The sequence below is a fragment of the Ischnura elegans genome, chromosome 4, assembly GCF_921293095.1.
Source record: "Ischnura elegans chromosome 4, ioIscEleg1.1, whole genome shotgun sequence".
NCBI lineage: Eukaryota > Metazoa > Arthropoda > Insecta > Odonata > Coenagrionidae > Ischnura > Ischnura elegans.
The window spans coordinates 68,584,332-68,607,576 of NC_060249.1; the positions used below are offsets into that span (position 1 = coordinate 68,584,332).

Sequence of the window (23,245 nt, forward strand, 5' to 3'; positions counted from 1 at the left end):
GTTTTACCATAATAGCTGTTTATACAAGAAAGATCATAGCACAAAAGATTTCACCTTACTCAAAACAAATCACCCCTATTTGTAAATCTTCAGATGTATTTCCCTTCTGATGAAATCTATATTAGTTGATCAATGCATCAATGAAGGCACAAACATATCATGTCCTCAAATGTTGTTCTAAATTCTGAACCAAAATGTATTTATCAAATTCTTAAGTAGTGGTCCATCACAAAATAAGTAAAAATTGTATTTTTAGAGTGAACTGAGACATATAAATGAAATTTTTAAAAACATAATTTTCAAACTGCATTCAAGATTATTGAAATCTGTGTACATTCTAAATTTTCCTGCCAATTATATGTCCAATATGCCTTCCAAATGAAATTAAACTCTACAGGCAAAATTAAAAATATTTAGTCTCAATATTTTGGGCTAAACTGTGCTTTTCTTCATAAGAATCAATGCAAATATGAAAATAATTCTTGACTATAGAAAATAAAATTAATATACTAAACACTCCCAACCACTATAATTTTGTTTTTTTGTTAAAAATGAAAAATTCCTTTACATTCTGTACAACTCTTTATTGGGAACTCAATCACAAACCCAGAGCCTAGGCTTAATACTGAGTATACTGCGGCAACATGTACTCTGTTGTAATATTCACCAGTGGACTAGATTACAATAGACTAGACACAAAACTACACTCTCTCATGCACAGAAGTCCATTTGTGTTCACTATTCAATGCCGTGTACTGCTTGTGAAAAGCAGTGTCCTGTCTAGTTGGCCAAACGATCATCAATTGTAGTTGTCTCTCTGCCATTGTACCAGTCCACTTAATTGGCCGTTTGCCATTAGCAGTTTCTACTCTCTCTCTCTACATATATTTCTGCCACGAGTCTTCACCAATCACATTGAGGTACGAAAGAGGAAGTGAAGCTGTTTCTTAGATGCCCTCTTGTGTGAAGATTAAACCAATGTCAAAACTGGCAGCGCTGCAGGTAATACTGCATCAGAAAGATACGACAGAGGAGAGGGAGTAAGGCCCGGACAGATTCAGCATCCCAGGTAACACTTATCACTACACTGTCAACGGTATGTACAATCTCAAAAGACACAGCAAGAATCAGGGAATTTTTTAACAGTACAAGTCAATGCTTGCATGATAGGTTTTTTTCTATTAGAGGAATATTATTATCATTATCACTCAACAATTTGAGTTTATCTTGCATCATTGGTAAAAGAAACATATGGTGGGGCTACTCATTAACATTGGCTTTCCAGAGAAAATATGGTTATTCTACCTAAACTAGGATATCCTATCTCTACGCCGGTGCCCTCTCAGATCACAATGGACTTCAAAATGTGATATGAAAACACTAACAAGTAGCATATTTTACAATTTCTTCTTGTGTTAGGAGAAAGTTTCCTCCAATTAATGTTTACCCATCAGAATTGTCAATGAGTAACTAAATGGAATGCTTAATAGCCACTCAAACTTGACAATAATTTGCAATCTGCCTTTTCTTTTATGAAACATTTACAGTATTATTTAAAAGGCAAGCAGTGTAACATGGTAAAATAATACATTTGATCTGTTTATCCAGAATACATTTCTTCAAACATTAATTACACTGTAACACCTTGGGAATATACCACATACTTATAACAACTCAGTGATGGCATTGTTTTTTTATCATTTGGAGATCATCATCACAAATGACGAAAAATGTTCCTCATAAGCACAAACAGTCACTTTAAATGATGAAAATTAAAATGAACTCTATTGTCATTAAGAGTTTCCACAAAAGATGTCAAAATTTGTGAACTATGAATGCATTTCCAAGTAATCTACAAGGAATATTTGCTAAAGCCTCTTTTGAACTCGCATAACCCTGTTGAGGTCTTCAGCATTCTTCAGTAGTCAGTAACAACCATAAATATATTACTTCAATTCCTGTTATTTATATTATTTGACATTTAATATAATGAATTCATTCTTTTTTGTTGAAGAACACACGCATAACAATACAGTACAAGGGTAATAAATAACAAATATAGTGATATTGTATAGACTTCTTTAGTTTATAACTATTGTTTTGTATTTTCAAGACCTCAGATTTGAACACAAATATTTCAAGCTTAATTTTTTCAAGGTGTTTAGGAATAACTTCATGTATTTCACATAGGCGTTCCATATATGTACTTTATTATGCGGATAGAAGAGAGAATGAAACCTGGGAAAATAAAAAGATGTGAATCAATAAAAATGGAGTCAACATTTAAAAGTCCATGGCATGTGTTTATATATCCATGAACTATAGACCATATGATAGCAAAAATTATCACATTTAGCATGAAATATCTACAAAATTATCAGAACATGGAAAAGTGCTAATGCGTACAGATTTAAACAAGCCAGTACAACAATGATGCTCAGTAGACCATGCTCGACTTTATAAGCATTGAATTGTGTATCTGCATTGCGTATTGCATTATTAGCTACGATTTTCTTACTAAAAACTAGAACTTATCGTTGACAATGAAGCAGGAAGCTGACCCTTCTCTGGTATCCCTCTACCTACTCCCCTATTACCCTGTGTGGCAATTTTCAAATTCATTGAAATCATACCACAAATTTCTAAGCTGGCCACAAAATCATGAGCATTAGCTGGGTGCTACCCTACCACCCCTGGCAAAAATAAACTCTCCTAGACTCAAAACTATCTGAATCACAAAGGCATAAGCTCTTTTGAGGACAGTACAATAAATTCAATACATTTCATGCACCCAACACTTTACATCAATATAAATAACACAGGCCAACAAAAAAATTTTGTTTGAAAACTTTTTTTATTTTAATAGCTGATCTTTATAGATTTTGATGTGCCGAATCCAAACCTGGCCTTAGTTTTTTTTGTATCACCCATAGTTTCCAAGCAATATGTATTTAATATTTAGTCTAATACCCCTATAAGGTATACAGGGAAATCAATGAAACACTGTGTTACATCATAAATTTGTTTGTATTTACTGTTCACTACATCGTGAAAAAATGGTTTGTATTTACTACATAATGCAGGGTTCACTTGTCAACTGGAATTGGTCTACATTTTCTTTCCCTTTTTTCCTTGAAGCTTCTTGTGTAACTTTTTCAGCGATGAATCGCTTGCTGAACTTCTCTGTGAAGAACTAGCAGTAATCCCCATTATCTTTGTTTATTAGACCTACTTTTTCAATTTTATTATAACTATAAAAAAGCTGTTAAATTCTAAAAATATTGATCGATTTCATAAATTTAACTGTAAAATGTGAATAAATGGTGGGTGATACAACTTTAAAACTTTATTATATTTGGATTCAGCAACTTTAAAAACATAAGAATAAGGTATTTTCAGTAAAAAAGGTTTTTTCATAGTTGGCCTGTGTAATTTTTAATTTCAGTTACCTACTGTTAAAAATTTGCCTGAAAATATTTTATAATAACTGATGGAATTTCTTTGAAAGTACATTTATTTCCATTGAATGACTGTCAACCCTCCACATGCTACATCAGCCAAAGACAGTGCAAGGGAGAGGTGGTGCATTAGCAAAATAGCATTGCAAACCTAAGAGTAAAGGTGAGATATATAGAGACCCAGTGAGAAATGGGTGGTGGAATCCACGTGGAACCCACGTGGAGAATTAACGTGGATACCACATGTTTTTGGTCGTGGAATCAACGTGGAACCCACGTGGAAATTTGGTGGAAAAATTAAAACAGCAGTTGGTGCTGTTCTAAAACCATTAAAACCTCAACCACTCTATATCTAAACCTTCTATATAATTGTCTACGATTTTTCATGTGCTTTCATGGCTGCCTTTCCATGAATTATATAAAAATAGAATGTGAGACAAATTTTCACATAACTAGCGTGGTTTCAGGATGATAAATGACGCAATGTCACCAGAGAGTTAAGTTCCACAAATTAGAAATTCTGTTTAACATTTTATGATAATCACCACAAATCCACTTGAAATCAACGTGGATTCCACGTGGGTCCAACCACTCAATATCCACCACTCAACGTGGATTCCACGTGGGTTCCACGTGGATTCCACCACCCATTTCTCACTGGGGAGTGTTTATAAATGCATATTTCAAAGAGGAAAGTCTAACACACTACTCAATTTAAGATAACTAAGCGTTAAATATGCATTAGAGGCACCCTCCAAACCTAAAAAAAACCTCTGACCTTTCCAGCCATTAAACTCAGTTATTTATGTTTTTGGAGCAAGGATTATAAAGAAATTTTATGCATTAAAAAGATGCACTACCGAGACCAATAAAGTACATAATTTTAAAGTCCTAATAATGTTTCAATATCTTAGAAAGAATTCGTGTTGTATTTCCAGACATCAATTCAATGAGTGAAATAGAAAAGTCATACAAACACATGCAGGATTGAAACACATGAAACCTTTTGATTTTTTAATGCCAGCCCATTTTTTGAGGGATGTGCAAAGGCTGTCACTGTTTCCAGAAAGTAAGTTTGTAAAATTTATAATTAATAATAATTTAATGTGCTAAATATTATACATTAATCATAGATTTTTTCTAAATATTGTAGATATGGTGCTTATGCCCAAACTTGAAGGGGGAAAATTTATAAAACATTAGTTTGATACTCTAATACATTCTATGTGTAGGCGATTGCTACATATGCCACAAAAATACGAAGGAAGAAATATCACTCTCCCTAAAACTCTGTGACTGTTTTTTCATAGGCCAGCATAGCTAGCCTATGAGAAAACTAATTTAATGAAAGTAATTAATTTAGCTTGTTTTTCATACAATCCTTAATGCCTATAAATTATGCTGAAGCACAGAAATTAGTAAAAACAACATTCTTATTTGTAAGTTTTCAATTACCTAGATATACATTATACCTAAATTGAAATCATGGAAAAAAATCATTCTAAGATGTGATTAACCCTTTTACTGCCAGCCCATTTCAAATGGGATGTGCGAAGACTGCCAAGGCTATTTTCCGGAATTTGTAACATTGCAGATTTTAAAATTTCTCAGCTACCTAATTTTATTTAATACGTATAGATTTTTTCCCAATACTATAAGATATATTTATATCTTATAACCATAGATAGATTACGGGGGTTTACTTAAATTAAAGCTGTTGAAAAGGCCACAATCATGAAAAAAAAAGTCAAATGAGTCGGGCTGATAACTCAGCCCCTGGCAGTTTTCGCTCAACTGGTGGGAGTAAAAGGGTTGGGCACTATTGTTGGTTCCATAAGCACAACCATTTCGTATAAATCATCTTCCCAAAAAAATGTAGTAAAAGATTCAAGGAACCTTAAATGACCTCTTTTCACAAAAGCTCACCCTTAATCCTATTCGTTTCAGCTAGTTAGTCCTCATCTACCCAGTGATGCAAGAAGTGTTGCCTGGATACAGGGGTTACACGATGAAACAAAGCAAATTCCAATTATTCCAACGCAATATAACGTAATATGATGTGAGCTAATATGAAGTGAGGTGATATTAGGTACCTCACATTTGTTTTTGAACATTTTTAATTGACTGTTTTCGCTGGTAGCCCCTTAACACAAGCAACACTGCATGCATCACGGGGTAGTGAACCATAACCCAGTTAATGTGGATTAGATTCAAAACATAATCTTCCCTGAGGGTTTGGAAACCTAAAATCTTGATAAATCACAACTTTTTAATCAGTGGCATTGTTTAGGGCACCAGGGTAAGTTACATGGGGTGGTTCACTCCAATTCACTTTTTAGGGAGCTGCAACATAGATGTTAGGTCACCAAACTCAAAACCCTCCAGACCAGGATACCCTCTAGCAATGAAACTTAAAAAAAAATGATATTGGCAAAAATATCTTTTGGTACATATGTATATAAATTCCACTCGCTCAGTGTTTCAGACCCAAGGGCTTTTGGATAGGCAAAGGTAGAGGCTAAGCTACAAATGCTTAATCAACACGCATTCAGGGTAGAGGGTCCAGTTCCTTTCCCTATGGGCTAACTCACACTTGAAAGAGTTATGTTTGGGGATGTCCACAGGCTTCACGTGGGATTTGAACCCAGTATCCTTTGGCTAGAAGCCGGTCTACCGATGAGGCTACCTAAGTCTCTCGCATTAAATACTATTAAATAGAAATATTTACCTTGGGTAAGGAGTTTCAGTGCATTACAGCTGATAGTTGTTTAATCCTTCTTGTCATCCTCTGGGTCCTTGAGAGTGTGCCACTGGGCGATTGGTCGGCGAGGAGAGGCAAGCATGTCTGACCAGTGTCTCAGCTCGGTGCCACTTGCATTGTATCCAAGAACAACTTTTCCAATTGGCTCAGATGTTCCAATTCGATCATAATCTACTACAGTTACCACTAGCTGAACTTTCTGTAATGATTGGCATTAGAATCAAAGATAAATGTTAGTCCATAAAAGAAAATGATGACGAAAAGCATGCTCCTACATATGAGTATCCATATTGATCTATTTTTAGCTGAGCATTTGATTGTATACATTAGAAAATATATTGAATAGATATTTTCCACAATTTAGCATATTTATAAAGCAGAGGTGCATTCACCATATGAGTAAAAAGTGCAATTAACAAGACTGCAGCTAATTAGGAATGTGGTAGACTTGCAGAGAAAAGACTTGAAAGCAGACTAGCTCTATGTAAACGTACGTCATAAAGTATCCATTAATATGAAGAGAGATTATTCATTTTTCGAAATGAAAAACTATGTAGCTGGGCAGTTTCAACAAAAAAACCTTTTAAGCACATAATTTTAACACCACTATCTTTCTCAGCATGAAGACATAAGAAAATTTGACTACATTTTAATTTACGTATAAATATTATTTTTCATTTGCCATCAAAATTTAAAATAAGGTTCAATGGAACTTTTTAAGTCACAACTTTGACACAAAATTTAGATAAAACAGGTGAATGCATATGTTTAACTAATAACTTCAGGCTTTACTTTGTGAAACCTCTCCATATTGGAAGTAAGGAAATAAAACTTTGTAAGGTTCACTGTTATTTAATTATGGGCACGACCCGGGTTTCGTAACTTGGTTACATCGTCAGGTGACAGATCTTGCATGCATCATACATTTATACACAAAGTGCACAAGTGACAGTGAGGACATCTATCGGAAAGGAAAAGGACTGGTTGAAAGGGCGGGGGTGAGGGTTAAACACGGAATGGAATAGGAAGAGGGGAGGGGGGTAAGGGGGAAAGGGGCAGCCTTGATTTGGGACGAGGGTTGGGACCCCCTCTCCCTTTTCCATTCCGTGTTTAACCCTCACCCCCACACTTTCAACCAGTCCTTTTCCTTTCCGATAGATGTCCTCACTGTCACTTGTGTACTTTGTGTATAAATGTATGATGCATGCAAGATCAGTCACCTGACGATGTAACCAAGTTACAAAACCCGGGTCGTGCCCATAATTAAATAACAGTGAACCTTACAAAGTTTTATTTCCTTACTTCTAGAAAGCATATGTCAATACATAGGTGAATCATGTCAGAGAATGGTTTATTATTTAGCAATTTACCATTCCCAGGACTTTGTTTTGAGCTGACTACTGTTTGTCAATTATCAAAACTCTATTACACAGCCAGCAAAAACCCCACATGAGATGCATAAGATACTAACCAATTTTTATCCTCATAAATTTTGCAAACAAAAATATTTTAAGGAATCAAAAATTCGAACATAAAATCCTCCTTCAAGAGGCAAAACTGTCAAAAATTCTCACAAACTCCAGTGAAACGGAAATGAAAAGTACTGAAAAATGTCTGAATATAGTCCCCCCTTTTTTTCCAAAAATGCCTATGGTAAAAGTAAAGGGGGGACTGTATTCAAACGCATTTTTTTAACTTTTCCTGAAACTGAAGCCTCAAAATTGGGGGGGGGGGGGGGGGGGGACATATTCGGAGAAATAAGTATATAATACTTGTGCACAAGCAACATTAAATTCAACCCCATTTTTCATCCTTTGGCTGACATATCTATAGGAATATAAAAGGTAAAATTTAGCGTGAAATGGAGTCTATTGAGGCTTGCTCTTTGTCATTAGTGGATATTTATTCTGACATGTACTCTAATAAATTAACATCTACCTTCATGCAATTCTACATTGGCAAACTTATGAAATATCTCAAAGGCTAATGATTTCCACATTCTTTACTAGCATAAAAGTATTGATGACATTACATTCATTCTCAGATAAGGAAAAATGCAGCCACAAATTTATTTAAAAATATGTACTAGTAATAATTATTTGAAAGTGATTCCATTCCATGCAAATTTCTTGCAAAACTTTTTCACCCATTGCATTTTTCATGGTAGGAGAATATAATGCAGAGCCTTGACTTCAAACACCTTATTTTTTAAAGCCATTACCTTTTCCTAATCATTTCCATATTTACCTTAATTTTCAAATCACTCACACAGGCTCACAAAACTGCCACATACGTCTCATTATTACCTACGGAACAGGAAGTGCATTTCCTCCTCTTACCTGAATCTGCTCAAACGGCACCTCAAAGGAGAAGGACTCATTGTAATATGGATTTAATGTGCACTTCTTGATGCTTGTCTTCTTCTTCTTTAGCCTCTTTCCATTCTGCATGAGTGCAATTTTCACATATGGATCTGCCATAAAAAGATTACTCATTATACCTTTCAGCCTACTGGAGTAAAAATATAAGAATGTGCACTTCAAAGCCCATTTCATAAAAGACAGGATTCAAATTTTGTCATGGTGACACAATGTTCTTGATACATGATAAATAAGTAGTAAAGAGCAATAAAATAAGTATGCATAGGAAATATCCAAATGTAGTAACCACAAGAAAGTAAATTTCCAAAACTGTAAAAAAGAAATACGATGCCAAAGTTATCATTATAGTATAGATATAGTTAAGGAAATTTTAAAATATTTACATTATACTAATCCTTATTAAAACATTATATTAAATAAAAGTTCTGCAATATCGTTGATCTTATGGATTAGGTGCTTGGAAATATGGAAAGTACGGAAATGCTTGGAAATAAAAATGAAGGGATATCCAAGGTACACTTATCATATTTTCATACATGTTCAATTTTCATATCCAATTCATAAAGAAGTCACATATAGTATATAACTTTCCTGTTTTTTCTCCGTATAGTTTCTAAATTTAACTTGAGTTCAAAATTAGTCTTAAAGTGTTATTTTTCTAATCATTGTAGTTTACCAAGCTCTGTTTCCAATTTTATTCAATAGATAATTTATTTGCTCCACAAACTCATTGAATAATATGATGCTATCTAATTAGAGCCATGCTGCTTACTTAGCCAGTTCTTACCCGATATGATACATTCAATTCTAAGTTTGACCAGTCATTGCACTAACCACAATACCCACCATGAAATAAATATAAATAATAATATTCACATAAATTTCGTTCAGCATTAAAAAAGATTTATCAGAACTATATCACATAAAAAATTCAAGTCAATAATTGTTTTTGCCAACAAATAAATTGGTATATGTATATACATTTCTGACATTTTTATTAAAATATAATAGAATGGAAATAGAATAGATAGGAAAGAGAATATTTTTTGAGCCAATGGAAGTATCCATTTCCATATTAACTGCCTCAGATGGTTGCAATGCAACACAATTTTCCCACTGCCGATTTTATTACATCAGTATACCATATTTAAGCTGTTAGAGGCAGCACTGATCATGTAGGAGCTGCTATGGCCAGTTTAAGCTGAAACATAGGTATGCAAGTGGTTAAAGCAAAAGTTCAGAAGACAAAGATTTGGAAGAATAGAGGAGATCTTTATGAGGTATAGCAGAAAGAGCTGTTTGGTGAGAAAGAGAAGAGAAAAAAATATTAGATTCAGAATTTGACATAAAAAAGATTTGAATAAGAGAGAACAAGTAGCAGACACAAGAAGAACAGTATAAGGCATGAAAATGTAGAGTGATTTACACCAATCATAGGCAAAATATTGGCATATAGAGAAAGGCCATAAAATAAAGATCGCACTGACCAAGCTTAATCCATTACTATAGTATTACTATATAGTTACTCACAATAATTATTTAATTTAAGCCGGTAAATTGAATATTATGAAATATGTTTTAAGTTTTACAGATTAAAAAGAACTGTCTATAATGATGTTGAAATGAATTACTCTGGGTCTCACGCTAAGCCTATATCTGTCAATAGCCTCGCTACTTCAAGTTTTGACCTATGTTTAATTCAACAACAATCTGTAAATACTTACAAAAGATAACTCTCCGTTTGTAAATATTTCATTGAAATATGTACTATTTTTTCATTATTTTCTTCCTTAAATTTGAATTGGCTCACTTATCGTTCCATTTAATTATCTTGAAAATTTTACTGACTACAACAACAGTCTGTCACCAATAAGTCCTAATTAGACTTGGGAAATATTTGGATCATAAATTAACTCATTATCACATAGCTATAGTATTTTTCTGTGTTAAGTTGTTAAAAAGTGTATACCTGAAATGATACTAATGGCTCCACTGGCGAAAGTATTGAAGCAAATCTAAAGCAAACCAAGGTATGATACTTGATGAGATAGGATAGATGCCAAGGTGTCATACCACTTGGATTGATTTGTTAATTACTCGGTGAAAATAGACAAGTTGACAGAAACTGATAAAACATATTTTTTCAAACAGTTTGCTAAAACACCATGCCAGATTTCACACACTCATGTTACTACTAAGGGTCGAGAGTAACCTTGAAAATGGCACGTGAGGTTTAAGCTTTCTTCAACTTCCTTAAAGACCTGAGATGCCACTTTGGAAAATACTGTAACTACTATTATTTTTATAATAGCATAAAATACATCATTTTAAAAATAAACAGGTATTTAGCATATTGATTGACATAAATGATGATGGACAGGACAGCATTATTCCTCTCATGGGTGGAGGACATAAGGTAGGAGGTAGTGGAAAATAATCACCTGATAAACCTCCAACATCCATCTTCTTCAAATTTTTGGCCTCCAGAATAACGACTGTCAGTTTGCCAGCTGTTGGCACATATCGGAGTGAGAAACAAATGTCTCCCAACTTATTTTCCTAAAATTTCAGAATATGTAAATTAGTACACAGCCACATTAAACACTCACAATTACTCTCTCACAATTTAGCTTATTATTCAAAAATGGAAAATATTAGTAGGTTATGCAGAATACGCATGAACCATTGAAAATACTTTTTGATGCAGTTCAAAATTTAAAATAATTTCCATCATTCAAGAGTTGTGAAATGCTCTGGCTCCAAAGTCCAGTAGTCACCTCAAGTAGAATACTGGTTCAAAAATAGATTAACCATTACAATTTATTTTGCATCAATATCTTCAAATCTAAAGCTATTAATAAAAATATCTCCATGAGAATAATAGACACACATCATAGTTTTGAAATTTTTATCTAGCTTACAGACGAAACAAGACAAGGCACACTGATCAGTTGTGAAATAATTTCACACTTCAAATTCTAGATTTAGCTACTTCACAACATTTATTTCAAATGGTATGGTCACTGATTTCTAAGTAATCTACAAGACTGTTTCTAGGACTAGTGAAGAAATTTGATACTGCCTATTTTATATTGCATATATTGTGATCTCTGTTTACAAGGCTGTATAAATACACTGGCACAACTGCATACTGGTTTCTGCACCACTGATAATAAGTGACAAAACACACTTATGCACACAATATTTGGGACCCAGAGCCAATGTAACACAATTACTTCTAGTCTACTGCCACCTCAACCAGCCCCTCTTTTTTCTGCAAACCCAAAATCCTTTAAATATGTGAAATATTCCTTATCAATGTGTTGTCAAAGTTATTGTGTTATGTTTATGGTGGATTATGAAGATAAATCATTGCACTGTGTGCCATATGTAAATGTTTACTCATACGCTCACAAGTAAAAGTTCACTCACTCACACACTCATTCAGAAATAAATATTATCATTGCAAGCTGCTCTGAACCTGGGTCCCCTAGCTACTATTCTGGAGATTAATCCGCTAATTGCTTTCAATCCTCACTACTATTAATTAATTCCTGAAGCTAAACAAGGGGTGCAACAAAAGGATGCTTGCAAAAAAAGCTATCATGCTACCAGCACAGCACAACTGTCTGTCAATGGCAAGCTGTATAGATGTAGAGTATTCATCGTTTTTCCAGTCTTGAAACTAGTTAATGAGCTAAAATTTTATTGAAGCAATTAATAAAAGTCTGGCAACTAAATATTTATTTACATTTATAGTTTATTTCATGCCCATTTAAACATGACAACTATTTAAACTATATTATGTCTAGAGAGCAGATAGTTATGCTAATCAGGTATATATATATATAAATGCAATTTCACTTAACAAAAAACCTGAGTCTATCACATAAACATGCAAACAAGCATTGTCTGTATATTTGCAATTTAAAGAGACGTAAATTATTGCTTATGCCCCAGAGAGACACACACACAAACTGATTTCGAAATGCAGTCAGACTTTCATTCATTGAAAGAAACTAAAAAATTCCACTAAATCGATGAAAAAAATGAAAGACACCTTTTTATCCAGAGCAAGCAAAAAACCATCAATGATTTAATGACAACAAATTGATTTTCCCATAGAATAAAATGGTGTAATCTACACAAAGAACTACCACATGACAAGAACAAATAGTGATTCACTTTCCACAACACTCATCAAAACCTCAGGTCTCATTGATTAGCAAGTAAATTTGCCAGACAACGTACAATGAAATGGCTTAGCTGTTAAGAGTACAGTTTAGAAGTAGTCAAGATGATCAAATATTTCGATGGAAAAAATCAACCTACTTTCAGAAAGTCTATTGAAACATTTATCTCCTTTGATGGTTGACCGTTAAATCATGCATATTTGCATGCATAATTTATTCCAATTGATATTGTGATTGAGAAGAAAAGACGAAGTAATTCCACATAAGTTATTCATATGACCAAGGTTTCCATGTAGAACATCATCATATTATACCCCATGATGGCGTACTAGATGGAACCACAGTTGTATCAATAAATTAAGTGGAATTACCCAGTGTCTCCTTTTGTATCACAATGATTTGCAAATAACACGGAGTCACACCTGAGACAACTACATTCCAATTGATATTCTGACACATAACTATCCGCTCTCTTCTTATGACTAATGCCCTATAAAATAAAAATAGTGATGAGTCACATTTGGAACTTGTATAGGTAATCTTTTTTCAGAAAACTAAACTCTGTGTCAATAGTACTTACGTGAAGTTTTGTTTTTGAAGCGGCATGCAAATGAGTCGAAGGGCACAACCATATACACAGGCCAAAAGCAGAGCAGAGAAATATTTTCGGGGGAAAAAGAGAGAAAGATAAACATGAATAAATTCATCAAATTCACCATGAGTGTGGCTATCACAAGCTGGTCCCGGGGTACAATGGCCCTGCGAAAAGCTGGGTAGTAGATCAAACAAACGATCATAATCCCCGCAAGTCAGACATTAAGATAAAGTTCCAAAAGTAATGATCATTCAGATTTCCATTGGTCAGAATTACAAGACTAACCAACACTTTTTTTTAGCATGGCAGTTATGTCCACATTGAGACATATAAAAAAAGAAAATTTCCAAGCCAATGCTTCTCATTTCAGATGTAATTTTTTGTAAGTTCACACTTCCAGTTGAAATCATAAAATGGCTTAAGAAACAAACTATGGGTTACGTTTTTGTTTCAGAGTGATGACAAAAACGTAACCATCTGCAAAAGACATGCAAAATTCAAAACTTATTATATGAAAAACCTTATTGTAATGCTTATAGTAAACCACATGCATCAGTTTAAATAATATGAAACTTATCACTTTTAAATCCTACAGCATACAAAAAAATTTGCTCTTTGCAATCTGCAAGTAAACATAATCTTAGCAAATAATGAGCAAGAAGGGGAATTGGAAAAATATATATATTTATACTGCAATTCACTCGCAAAGTAGCTGGTATTTTAAACTAAACTTTTGCATCTTATTATTGGCAAACACTGTTAAAAATATATACTTTTAAAGATTTGTACTTATAAATGTGGATGAATCTACATAATTGAATGAGAAACCTACAAAATGGAAAATACAAACCCTAATATGATAAAGGAATTTTTATTATAAAAATATTAGGTGCCTGCTTTCACTAATGATGATTACTAGAGTAAAACTACATATGCTTTAAAAATACTTTTTATAACTTTACCTGTCACATGTTAAAACACCCTTCGGAGGAGGATAGGAGAATCCAGTCAAAGACCCCCAAAGAAAGACAGTTGGAAAAGTGTACAAATGTGTAACAAGCAATTCATGCACAGCCAAGTACTCCCCTGATTGATTTTAAAAACACACTCACTCACATACACTCTCGCCCCTCGCATCCCCAACAGCTTTCAAGTAGTGATGTGACTTGAGGAAAAGGTTAAGATGGAATTATTTTGCAATATGACCAAAGTTTTATATCGGGTATTCAATCTATGTTCCCCATACAACTCAAAATGTTTCAATGTGATAGGATGTGCATGTTTAATTGAGTATGCCATGAGAAGTGCACATGGTCAGTCAAAAACTCTCATTAAATTATTCTAATTGAGCTGTGAAGATCACGTGCAGAATTACGAGCGTTTGGAGTAAATATGGTCATACATTTGACCCAAGAGAGGGTGATCTGAATCAAGTATTTGCACCCCAAGTACTGTCAGGGGAGTAAGTTATAGTGAGCAGTGGTTATATTGTTGGCATAACAGATTTTATAAAGAATAGTAGGAGAACATGAAGAGAGCGTGATAGTAATAATCATTAAAAATATGAAAAGAATCCAATGCTATTAAGAGAAAATTTAGAGAGAAAAATTAATAAGAAAACAATAACTGATAGAGAATGCCAATTACAGAAGTTAAAAAAAATCTTGTAAATGCCTGATGAAACAATGCATACCCAGCAAAATTTGTGCAAAAAAATTACCTTCATGTTTTTGAGAAAAAGATTCACTTGAGGACCCACAGAAAAAAAAGCTGGAAAAGGTTTTAATGCAGGGTTATATATGTGCCGGTGTTCAAAGTATTTGGGTTAAGAAGTCAATCCTTAATCAAGGGGGAAAAAAAAATTGTGACAGGGTCTTGTCTTCCTGCGAGTTAAGTCTCCGAACGCAAGAATAAACCTGGTTGGTTTTCAACACTCTGCTGGCCCCCACCCCCCTTCCTACCTGACCACCTTCTCCCTCAACTCCCTGCAGTTCTCTCCATTCCTCGATTGTTTGGGCCAAATCCACCTGGCACAATGGCACTTTCACCTCACCAATCTGGTCATGCTTTGAGAAGCGGTCAAAATCAAAAATGGCAAACACTAGAGTCTTGTTCATGGCATCAGCATATGGAACATTCTGAAATGGAAAACAAAATTGTATGTTAAACCATAGCTCACACACATCCTTGCAAATCCAGCAATGGCTATCGTATACACCCCAAGCAGCAGACGATATCCTTTGGATATTTTAATAAGGTTGATACAGGGGGGATCTGGCTTGATTGGGGGCCCTCCAGAAATGGATATTGATGCTATTCTGGCTCTTAATAAACCAGATAAGAGTTAATAAAAAATAGCAATTTTATACGAAAAACACAAAAAAAGAGAATTTCACAGCTTATAAAATTTAATTCATCATGATTCTATTATTTAGTGACTTTGTTCCTTGAACTGTGCTGAAATGTAAAAAAAACTCTAAAATAACCTTTTTGAATAAACCTTTCAAAAAAGCATGAGGTATTTTTAATCTTCTGACACTTATGCCATTCATTTTTATATAATTTTTACACAGAGTATGTATACAGTGCAAAGCAACTAATGAAAACCTATAATTTTATAATTTCAAAGAAAATTTGACTCAAGTAATTGGAGCCTTTTTTATAACATCTTTCGTGTACACTTCATGATAGACGGGAGCATTGTGGGGGTCCCCTAAGCTCGGACATCATTACATAGATATCCTACTTTTAACATCCATGGCAAGTTGTAAGAATAATGACACATAGTTATCCAAGTTGTAATATCCATGATATTAAAAAATTGTTGGTCCAAACAGTATCCATAAGTAACATATGTTCTGCATAGAATTGAGTGCGCAAATGTTTTGTCTGTATGTCTGGGGATTATCAAAAACCATTATAAGAACATCCATTATCCACTCATTAGATGATTTGAAGATGCATAATAGGTGTTGTAAGATGGACCTCCATGTCCACTTTTGGAAATCCCTGCAATGGTGTTTGGAGGGTTCTTTGGATATTTGATAGATATCTGTAAAGCATTAATCATTAACATGGATATTGTATGGATGTCATTGCTAATGCCGACAATGTTGTCTGGATGTTGTTTGGATATTGATTGCTGCTTGGGACCCCCCTGGCCCTTTCTAATAAATTTTTTAATCTACATCTACTTTAGGCAAGTAGCTAGAAATTTGCTTCAGGGGTACTTTTTTGATATGCATGTTGCCTATACTGGTAATGTTTCTTCAATTTCCAAAATTTGGAAATGCATAAATTTCAATAATAGGCAGTAAATTTTGTTTACTTTATTAATGTTAATGATTGTTGTTTTACCAAAACCACTGTAGTTATTATGGTAGTTGACGTTTTTTTCTCAGTGCACCCATTTGTTTCTGAAATCCATCTGAATTTTCAAATAAAATTTTACCATTAGGGATCTGGATGTAGCAATTAATATTATCCCATTAGAGCAAATTTCAGATTTGAGACCCTAGTGATATCAGTCCTCAACTATCAGTAATTGAGAGTAGGTCAGGAGGTAGGTCACCCTAGGCTAATTGTTTCCTAAGGAGATGCATTGTGGGCATTATCCACAAAGAGTAAAAAAATTCGTGGGGAAGCAGAGAGCTACAGATATTTATGATTACATTAAATTAAAAAAATACACTTCAGCCTCTGGTTGAGATATACTAATGATATTAAAAAGAAATAAAAATCAAGGTTCTTCAGCATTCATACTTTAATCTGAGCATTAATCAAATCCATTTCTGAAATTTATAGGAGAATTTATAGCTAAATTAGCAAGTATCTTACCTTAAAAGTGAATGTTTCATTGAACACAGGATTGAGTGTTTTTCGATGGACTTTGGTCTCAAATTTTTTCTTCTTGTCTGGCAGGAGGTAAACTTTTACATAAGGATCAGAGGTACCTCCCATATCCAATGCAGGTAATTCTTCTGCTTGGATTACTGTCACAGCTAAGCTGTTTGAGTTAAAGTCATACTCGAGCTGAAAAGATAGCAATAAAGAGACTCAAAATCTACCACTACTTGTCATTTGTAATGTTAGAAATCTAACACATAAATACAAATTCTTACAATTGATTCTATACTTTGCAAAAGAACAACTTATTTTACAAGCAAACAATTTCTTTTTCCCACAAGTTTACACAGGATTCTTCAATTTTGATGGGTTAATAAAAGAATTAAGAAAAGAATGAGGCATTGATTCCTTATACTCATTGCTAATTGTATTGATGATAGTTGAATTATTAGTAAAATTATGCAAACTGTAGTTTAAGGTTTCATGTTGTAAGGTAAGCTATTGATTTAGGTATGTAATTGCAATTTTTAGCATATAATAGGAAGTAGATATTTTGACAACAAGCGTTGAAAAAAAACAATTTATCATTACCCTATGCATACTTCCCATCTTCCCTAATCACAATATTTGCAGATCACTTATGGATGTACCCATTGTATTTCAGAATGATCATATGCAAACTTGAACTCTGGCTGATGAGAATTGAGAAAGCAAAAAATCCATTTTAATAATACAGAAATAACAATTGGTTTCCATTAACTCTGATCAGAAATAAACTTAGAGTAACCTATAATTTACGATACTCATGGCAATACAGTAGGGACAGATGCAATGGGGGGTTTAAGTAAGAAGCCCCTCTTGAAATGAGGAGAATAAAATAAAAATTAAGTACCTTAATGCTAATCATTTTATTGAATTATGCTAAAAGCATAGCTGCACCATACCATGACACTCAACTGTAATGGTGGGAGGAAACATTTACTTAAAATATAAAATATCATAAAAGCCCTCACTATTAATTACTTAACCTAATATTACATTCATCTAGCCCACCCCAAAAGTATAATCCACATTTGCCACTGCAGTTCATTCTAAGCAGTGCAAACTCCACTATCCTACACATTCCAAGCTACTGTCACTCAATTCACATGAGAATTGAAGGAAGCCTATCTCTAAGGATGAAATAGATTTCATTGCCAATAAGGCCCATGAAAGTGGTTTTATTTTTTGCTAAAATTCGTTTTAAAACCATATGATTTCGGTGTTAAGAAAATCCTGGCGGTGTTATTATAAAGCTAAAATTTTCCCACGTTTATAGGCGTTTTATTATTCTATGGTACACGCTTCATGAATACTTATACTTTTATTAAGCATTTTACATAACATTTAACACAATTGCGATTGCACAAAATTTCTGATAAAACTAAATGAAAGAAATGGTTCAACTTATATTGGTTCAAGGCAATATGAATGGTTCAAGTATGTAGTCTTGTCGAATAAGATCGGCAAACGGCAAATCCCCACTACCTTATAAGTGTATACTTCATGAGCCATTCCAGAATTTTTGGATCGTCAAGTTTCTCTACACTAAATAAAGCCTTTAAAAATGCTTCAGTAGTAGCAACAACAAGCTCCTCCTTCGCTTTCTTTGACTGAGTGACTGTGTGTTCAAATGATAGCTGTCATTTTGCTGGTCCCCTTTATTTCGCACGTTTATGTGTATCGCTACTGATGTGCTTTAACAGCGTGTCACATCTTTCAAATTCAAATCTTTTATCGCAAACTTTGCACAGTAATACTCTTTCTTTCACATAAAATCCGTCTGAGCTGAATTCACTTGCCCTGGTATGAACGGTATCGCTAACTTTTGGCATTTTAAAATTCCTTTCCCTCGTTCGATATTTAAAGCTGGAACCAAAATAAAAAAAAACAGTCCAACCGCAAAACACAACCACTCATGATGGTGTTTTCAAACTGAGTGCTGGGTAGCTACGGTATGACCATAGTACTGTATAACTTACAAATTGGCCGAAATGTTTCATGTCGTGGGTTCTCTTTCGATACCCCTCACCCAGGTGTTGAGGGAAGGTAGGACAGCAGCTAGATACAACTTCGCTTAGTTTTGATTTACAGCTGTTGCCAATCGGTCAGGAAAGGTAGAGAAAGAAGCACGCATAACTAAACATAATCGGATTCAAAGAAACTTGAGAAATTATTTCCCATTCAATCCTGAAACATCTAGAATGAGACGCTTTCTCACCTGAAGAATTAGATATTAGATTTGGCGAATGTCGATTTGATTTTTTTTTGCATTGAAGCTCAGTGGAGAGCCGAATATCCGACGATCCGTCCGCTATTATGGAGAACTCCCGCTCCTCCTATCCTTTCTGTTCCTTCCTTCCCTTTCCCAAACTGCTAGCGCTTCGTGCTTTCAAATTACAATACGTTTCTATGCATATTTCTTTAAACGAATCGAATCACGCAGTTGACGGCACGGAGCCGTTGACGGCCGCCGTGGTCACCACGGCACGCGGCGCCCATTTAAATCCGGCCCGTCGGTGCGCCGTCTACGGCGTGAAATACAGGCAATGCTACATTGAGGCCGATTTCTGACGAACAGACTTTTCGCCGGCCGCCGTGAAATTCCGGCCGCTTTCAAACGAGACGACTCTCTGCCACGCTGTGGGCCGTGCCGTGAACGGGGGCCCGTTCCCAGCCAAAGGCCGTGTTTAAGTCAACGAAATTGTTACATTAGACCCACACTCAAGGTTTTCCTGCAACAAGTTATCTAATAACGCTGTCTAATGCGTCGCGGTGAGTCACCGGAATTACTTCTCGGCATTGACGCGTACCGGGCGCGTGAGCTTGTATTTCGACCGTTCTTCCGCGGCCGCGTTAAATTTCTTTCATCACATTTTTAATTCAAAATATCTAATTCTTCAGGTGAAAAAACGCCTCATTCTAAATATTTCAGGATTGATACATGGGAATCAAAGAGAAGGGCTGTGATAAATTTAACGGCAAATTCTGGTGGAGAAATCACTACAGTGCGCGATATTACGCGGATGCGTTATGCGCGAGACTAAACAAGCCACTTGACCTTGGAATCGTAATTAGATAGAGTAAATGAACGTCGGCAGCGTTAAAAAATGAAGGCTTACGCTTTAATAGATTATGACTCATTAGATGTGATTTTTTCGCTAATTCACCTAAAATCGCAAAAAACGCGAAATTTCGTTTTTATTTACCGATTTCTCGTAATTTCGTATTATTTCGCGATATCGCGTCTCGCGAATTTCACGTACCTCTACCAGAAAGGTACCATATTTACGAAGACCATACCACACCATATTCCTCAATTTAATTTCAAATTTGACTATCCACCATATATTTTGAAATTATGTGGCAAAGTACAAATCATTATGGTCACACTTAATTATAATATTTTAATGAAAATGGATGCCAAGAAAGGTCTTATGAAGGAAGACTAATGGTTTAAAGAGATTTGGTAATTACAAGGAATCAATGTAACTGAGTCCTTGAAAGTGCTCATTCTTACCCCATTGTCCTTATTTTGAACGAAGCAAATGTGGCGACTATAGCTTGAGATAAATCTTTGATAACACATAGTCCATTAGTCACTTGCGGAAACATAAGGAGTCAATTTTAGCAATTGCTCATAATAATCAATACAGTCATTGAACTTCCACATTGGAAGGAGCAGGTACACAGTATTTGGAGACACATGATTGTTGCCACATTTACTTTACCTGTTGTATCTTTCCAGTACTTCACAGAATGTAATCATCACTTCTATGCAAGGATTTAAATTAGTTTTGCCTTACCAAATGCCTTTATCTGGAGGAAAAATTATGTTGGGACTCAACTTGAGTGGTATTAAGAAAAGATGGGAGTTGAAATTACCTTGTACTGTAGTTTCCCAAGCTTCACTTCGCTTTGCTTACTTTCAGCTTCATCAGCTTGGTCCTCTGCATTCTCTGTCAATTCTTCCATATCTGGCTGCACCTGTGGACACCCGGATACTTAGCATTATTTTACTGGAAAATTATTGTATCTAATCATGCCCTGCAACCAGCATGCATCTAATAATGGATAATCCATTTGGGGAAAGGTATTGATAGTAAATGAAAATAATGTTTTTAAACTCACCGATGCTTTGGAGGGAACCTCAAATTGATTGAGACATTCCCATCAAATGTGATGTGATAAATGAATGTTGTAAAATATAAAAAAGCCTAATTCATTCAAAATTTAAGAGATAAAACTGGTTAATAATGCCTTATATTAGTTAAATGAACTATCATTAAGCCAGAAGTAATTGTTCAACTAAACTACATGCTCTTTCATGACAAAAATTGAAATAAGCATAATAGTGTGATAAAAATGACTACTAATAAAGGCTTTCCTGTTTCCCATGCAGACTAGCCATAATCCTCATAATTCAGGTGCAAAGTATTGATCAAACATCAATCGAAAAGGCAATTCAATTCATAAAACCGTCTTGTACTGATTATAAGGCCCCAAGGTTTAGCTGAAATGCTATTGCTGGAGTACTTACTGAAGTCAACAATAGCTATTATCAGCAAATATATTTTAGCAGGTAATTACCCAAGCGAGAATTAACATCTAAAAAACTAATTCTTTTACTAGGAAAGTTTTACTACGCATTTAACCTAAGAAAGTTAATTACTTAAAAATTTGAAGGAATTGAATTCCTTACAGCAAATGCAAATTCTAGGAGGTTAATTTGAATTTTACTGATTTTCCTTTCAGTGAACTACAAAGGCACACTTTGGGAGGGTTTTCAATTAGAAAAATGAATTTTTTAAAGAATATAGTACAGATTTCTATGCATTAGCCAGAGGTCCAAAGCTTGCCTTTATTTTCAGGACAATACGGTATTAGTGCATTGCTTGAAAATTCTCAATCATGCATCTTTACCGTAATAGCAAACATACCATTCCCTGCAACTAAGTCAGAGAAGGTAACCAGCTAAGGGGTATAAGCTTCAATGTTTAAGATCAACTAAAAAAAGTAGATATATATATATTTAATATATATATATATTTCTTGGGGTACCTCACATAAGGGACTTATGTAGAGTTTGGCTGATCCGTTGAGCTCCTCTCGAGCTATTTGATGCTGAAAGCTTAAAATTGGGATTGACAAAGATGAGGGCTCACATTAAGAATTTGTGAGCCCAACAATATGCAATTTTATTAATACAGGAAGAGCCAAATCTAAAGGGAAGAGTATGCCCCCAGGAGTGTACCTTCTCCTTGTAGGCAGAACCAAGCAACTGAACTGATTTTAGGTCCACCGCTCCCTTGAGGCCTTTCTTCCCATCTTTGGTCCTCCGCTTGCGACAGCATCGGCGAATGCAGCAGAACAAGATGCCCAGGACCACCACACAAACAACTGTCAAAGCAGCAAAAACATATCCCTGATTAGGATTCGGGATTAGAGATAAGCTTAGGTTAGGATATTTCATTGAATTTTTACAGCCACAATATCAAGATTTGAACAATGCCTACAAAAGTGGATTCAGGATTTTTTTTCTGGGGGAACACAAGGGTCTGATAGGCAAATGGTCTTCTCATATTTCAGATTAAAAGTAACATACAGCAATTACTCTACGAAATATTCTTTTTATTTTAATATGAAAGTTATCAACATGAAATTAATTGATCGAGGCTCCATAATACATAAAACCAAACGAACTTAATGATAACCATTTTAAAAATCTTGTCTATTTCCATTCCGCTTCGGCGGCTGTAGCGTTTGTGCAGCCAATAAACTTATGTCCTTAGTGTAATTCTCTTATTTGATTAGCGTAGCCTACCACTGATCTCGATACGCTAAACATACCTTTACCTGCAACTAAGTCAGTGAAGGTCTTCCTTAAACCTTCTACCTGAAGTTATAAGTAGCATGAATTTTGTAACTTTTGTTCCTGAAATTCAACATGAGTGACACGGAATATCTCAATA

The 23,245-nt window shown here is 34.6% G+C and overlaps 1 protein-coding gene across 5 annotated transcripts in view; it reads right to left on the reverse strand.

Annotated features, from left to right (window-relative positions):
* Nucleotides 1–563: 563 nt before the first annotated feature.
* The window catches only part of LOC124157651 (synaptotagmin 1), a 271,133-nt gene continuing 248,451 nt past the window's right edge, over nucleotides 564–23,245 (reverse strand). For 3 of the 5 annotated variants that reach the window (XM_046532567.1, XM_046532568.1, XM_046532569.1), the window contains exons 4-11: nucleotides 22,528–22,673; nucleotides 21,159–21,260; nucleotides 17,226–17,420; nucleotides 15,350–15,526; nucleotides 11,042–11,159; nucleotides 8,559–8,692; nucleotides 6,187–6,418; nucleotides 564–2,238 (exon numbers count right to left, since the gene is read on the reverse strand). In XM_046532567.1, coding sequence (XP_046388523.1) covers nucleotides 6,227–6,418; nucleotides 8,559–8,692; nucleotides 11,042–11,159; nucleotides 15,350–15,526; nucleotides 17,226–17,420; nucleotides 21,159–21,260; nucleotides 22,528–22,673 — 1,064 coding nt within the window. In that variant the 3' untranslated portion in view covers nucleotides 564–2,238; nucleotides 6,187–6,226. The remainder of the gene's footprint in view (nucleotides 2,239–6,186; nucleotides 6,419–8,558; nucleotides 8,693–11,041; nucleotides 11,160–15,349; nucleotides 15,527–17,225; nucleotides 17,421–21,158; nucleotides 21,261–22,527; nucleotides 22,674–23,245) is intronic. The other 2 variants (XM_046532570.1, XM_046532571.1) reach the window with 2 other exon arrangements.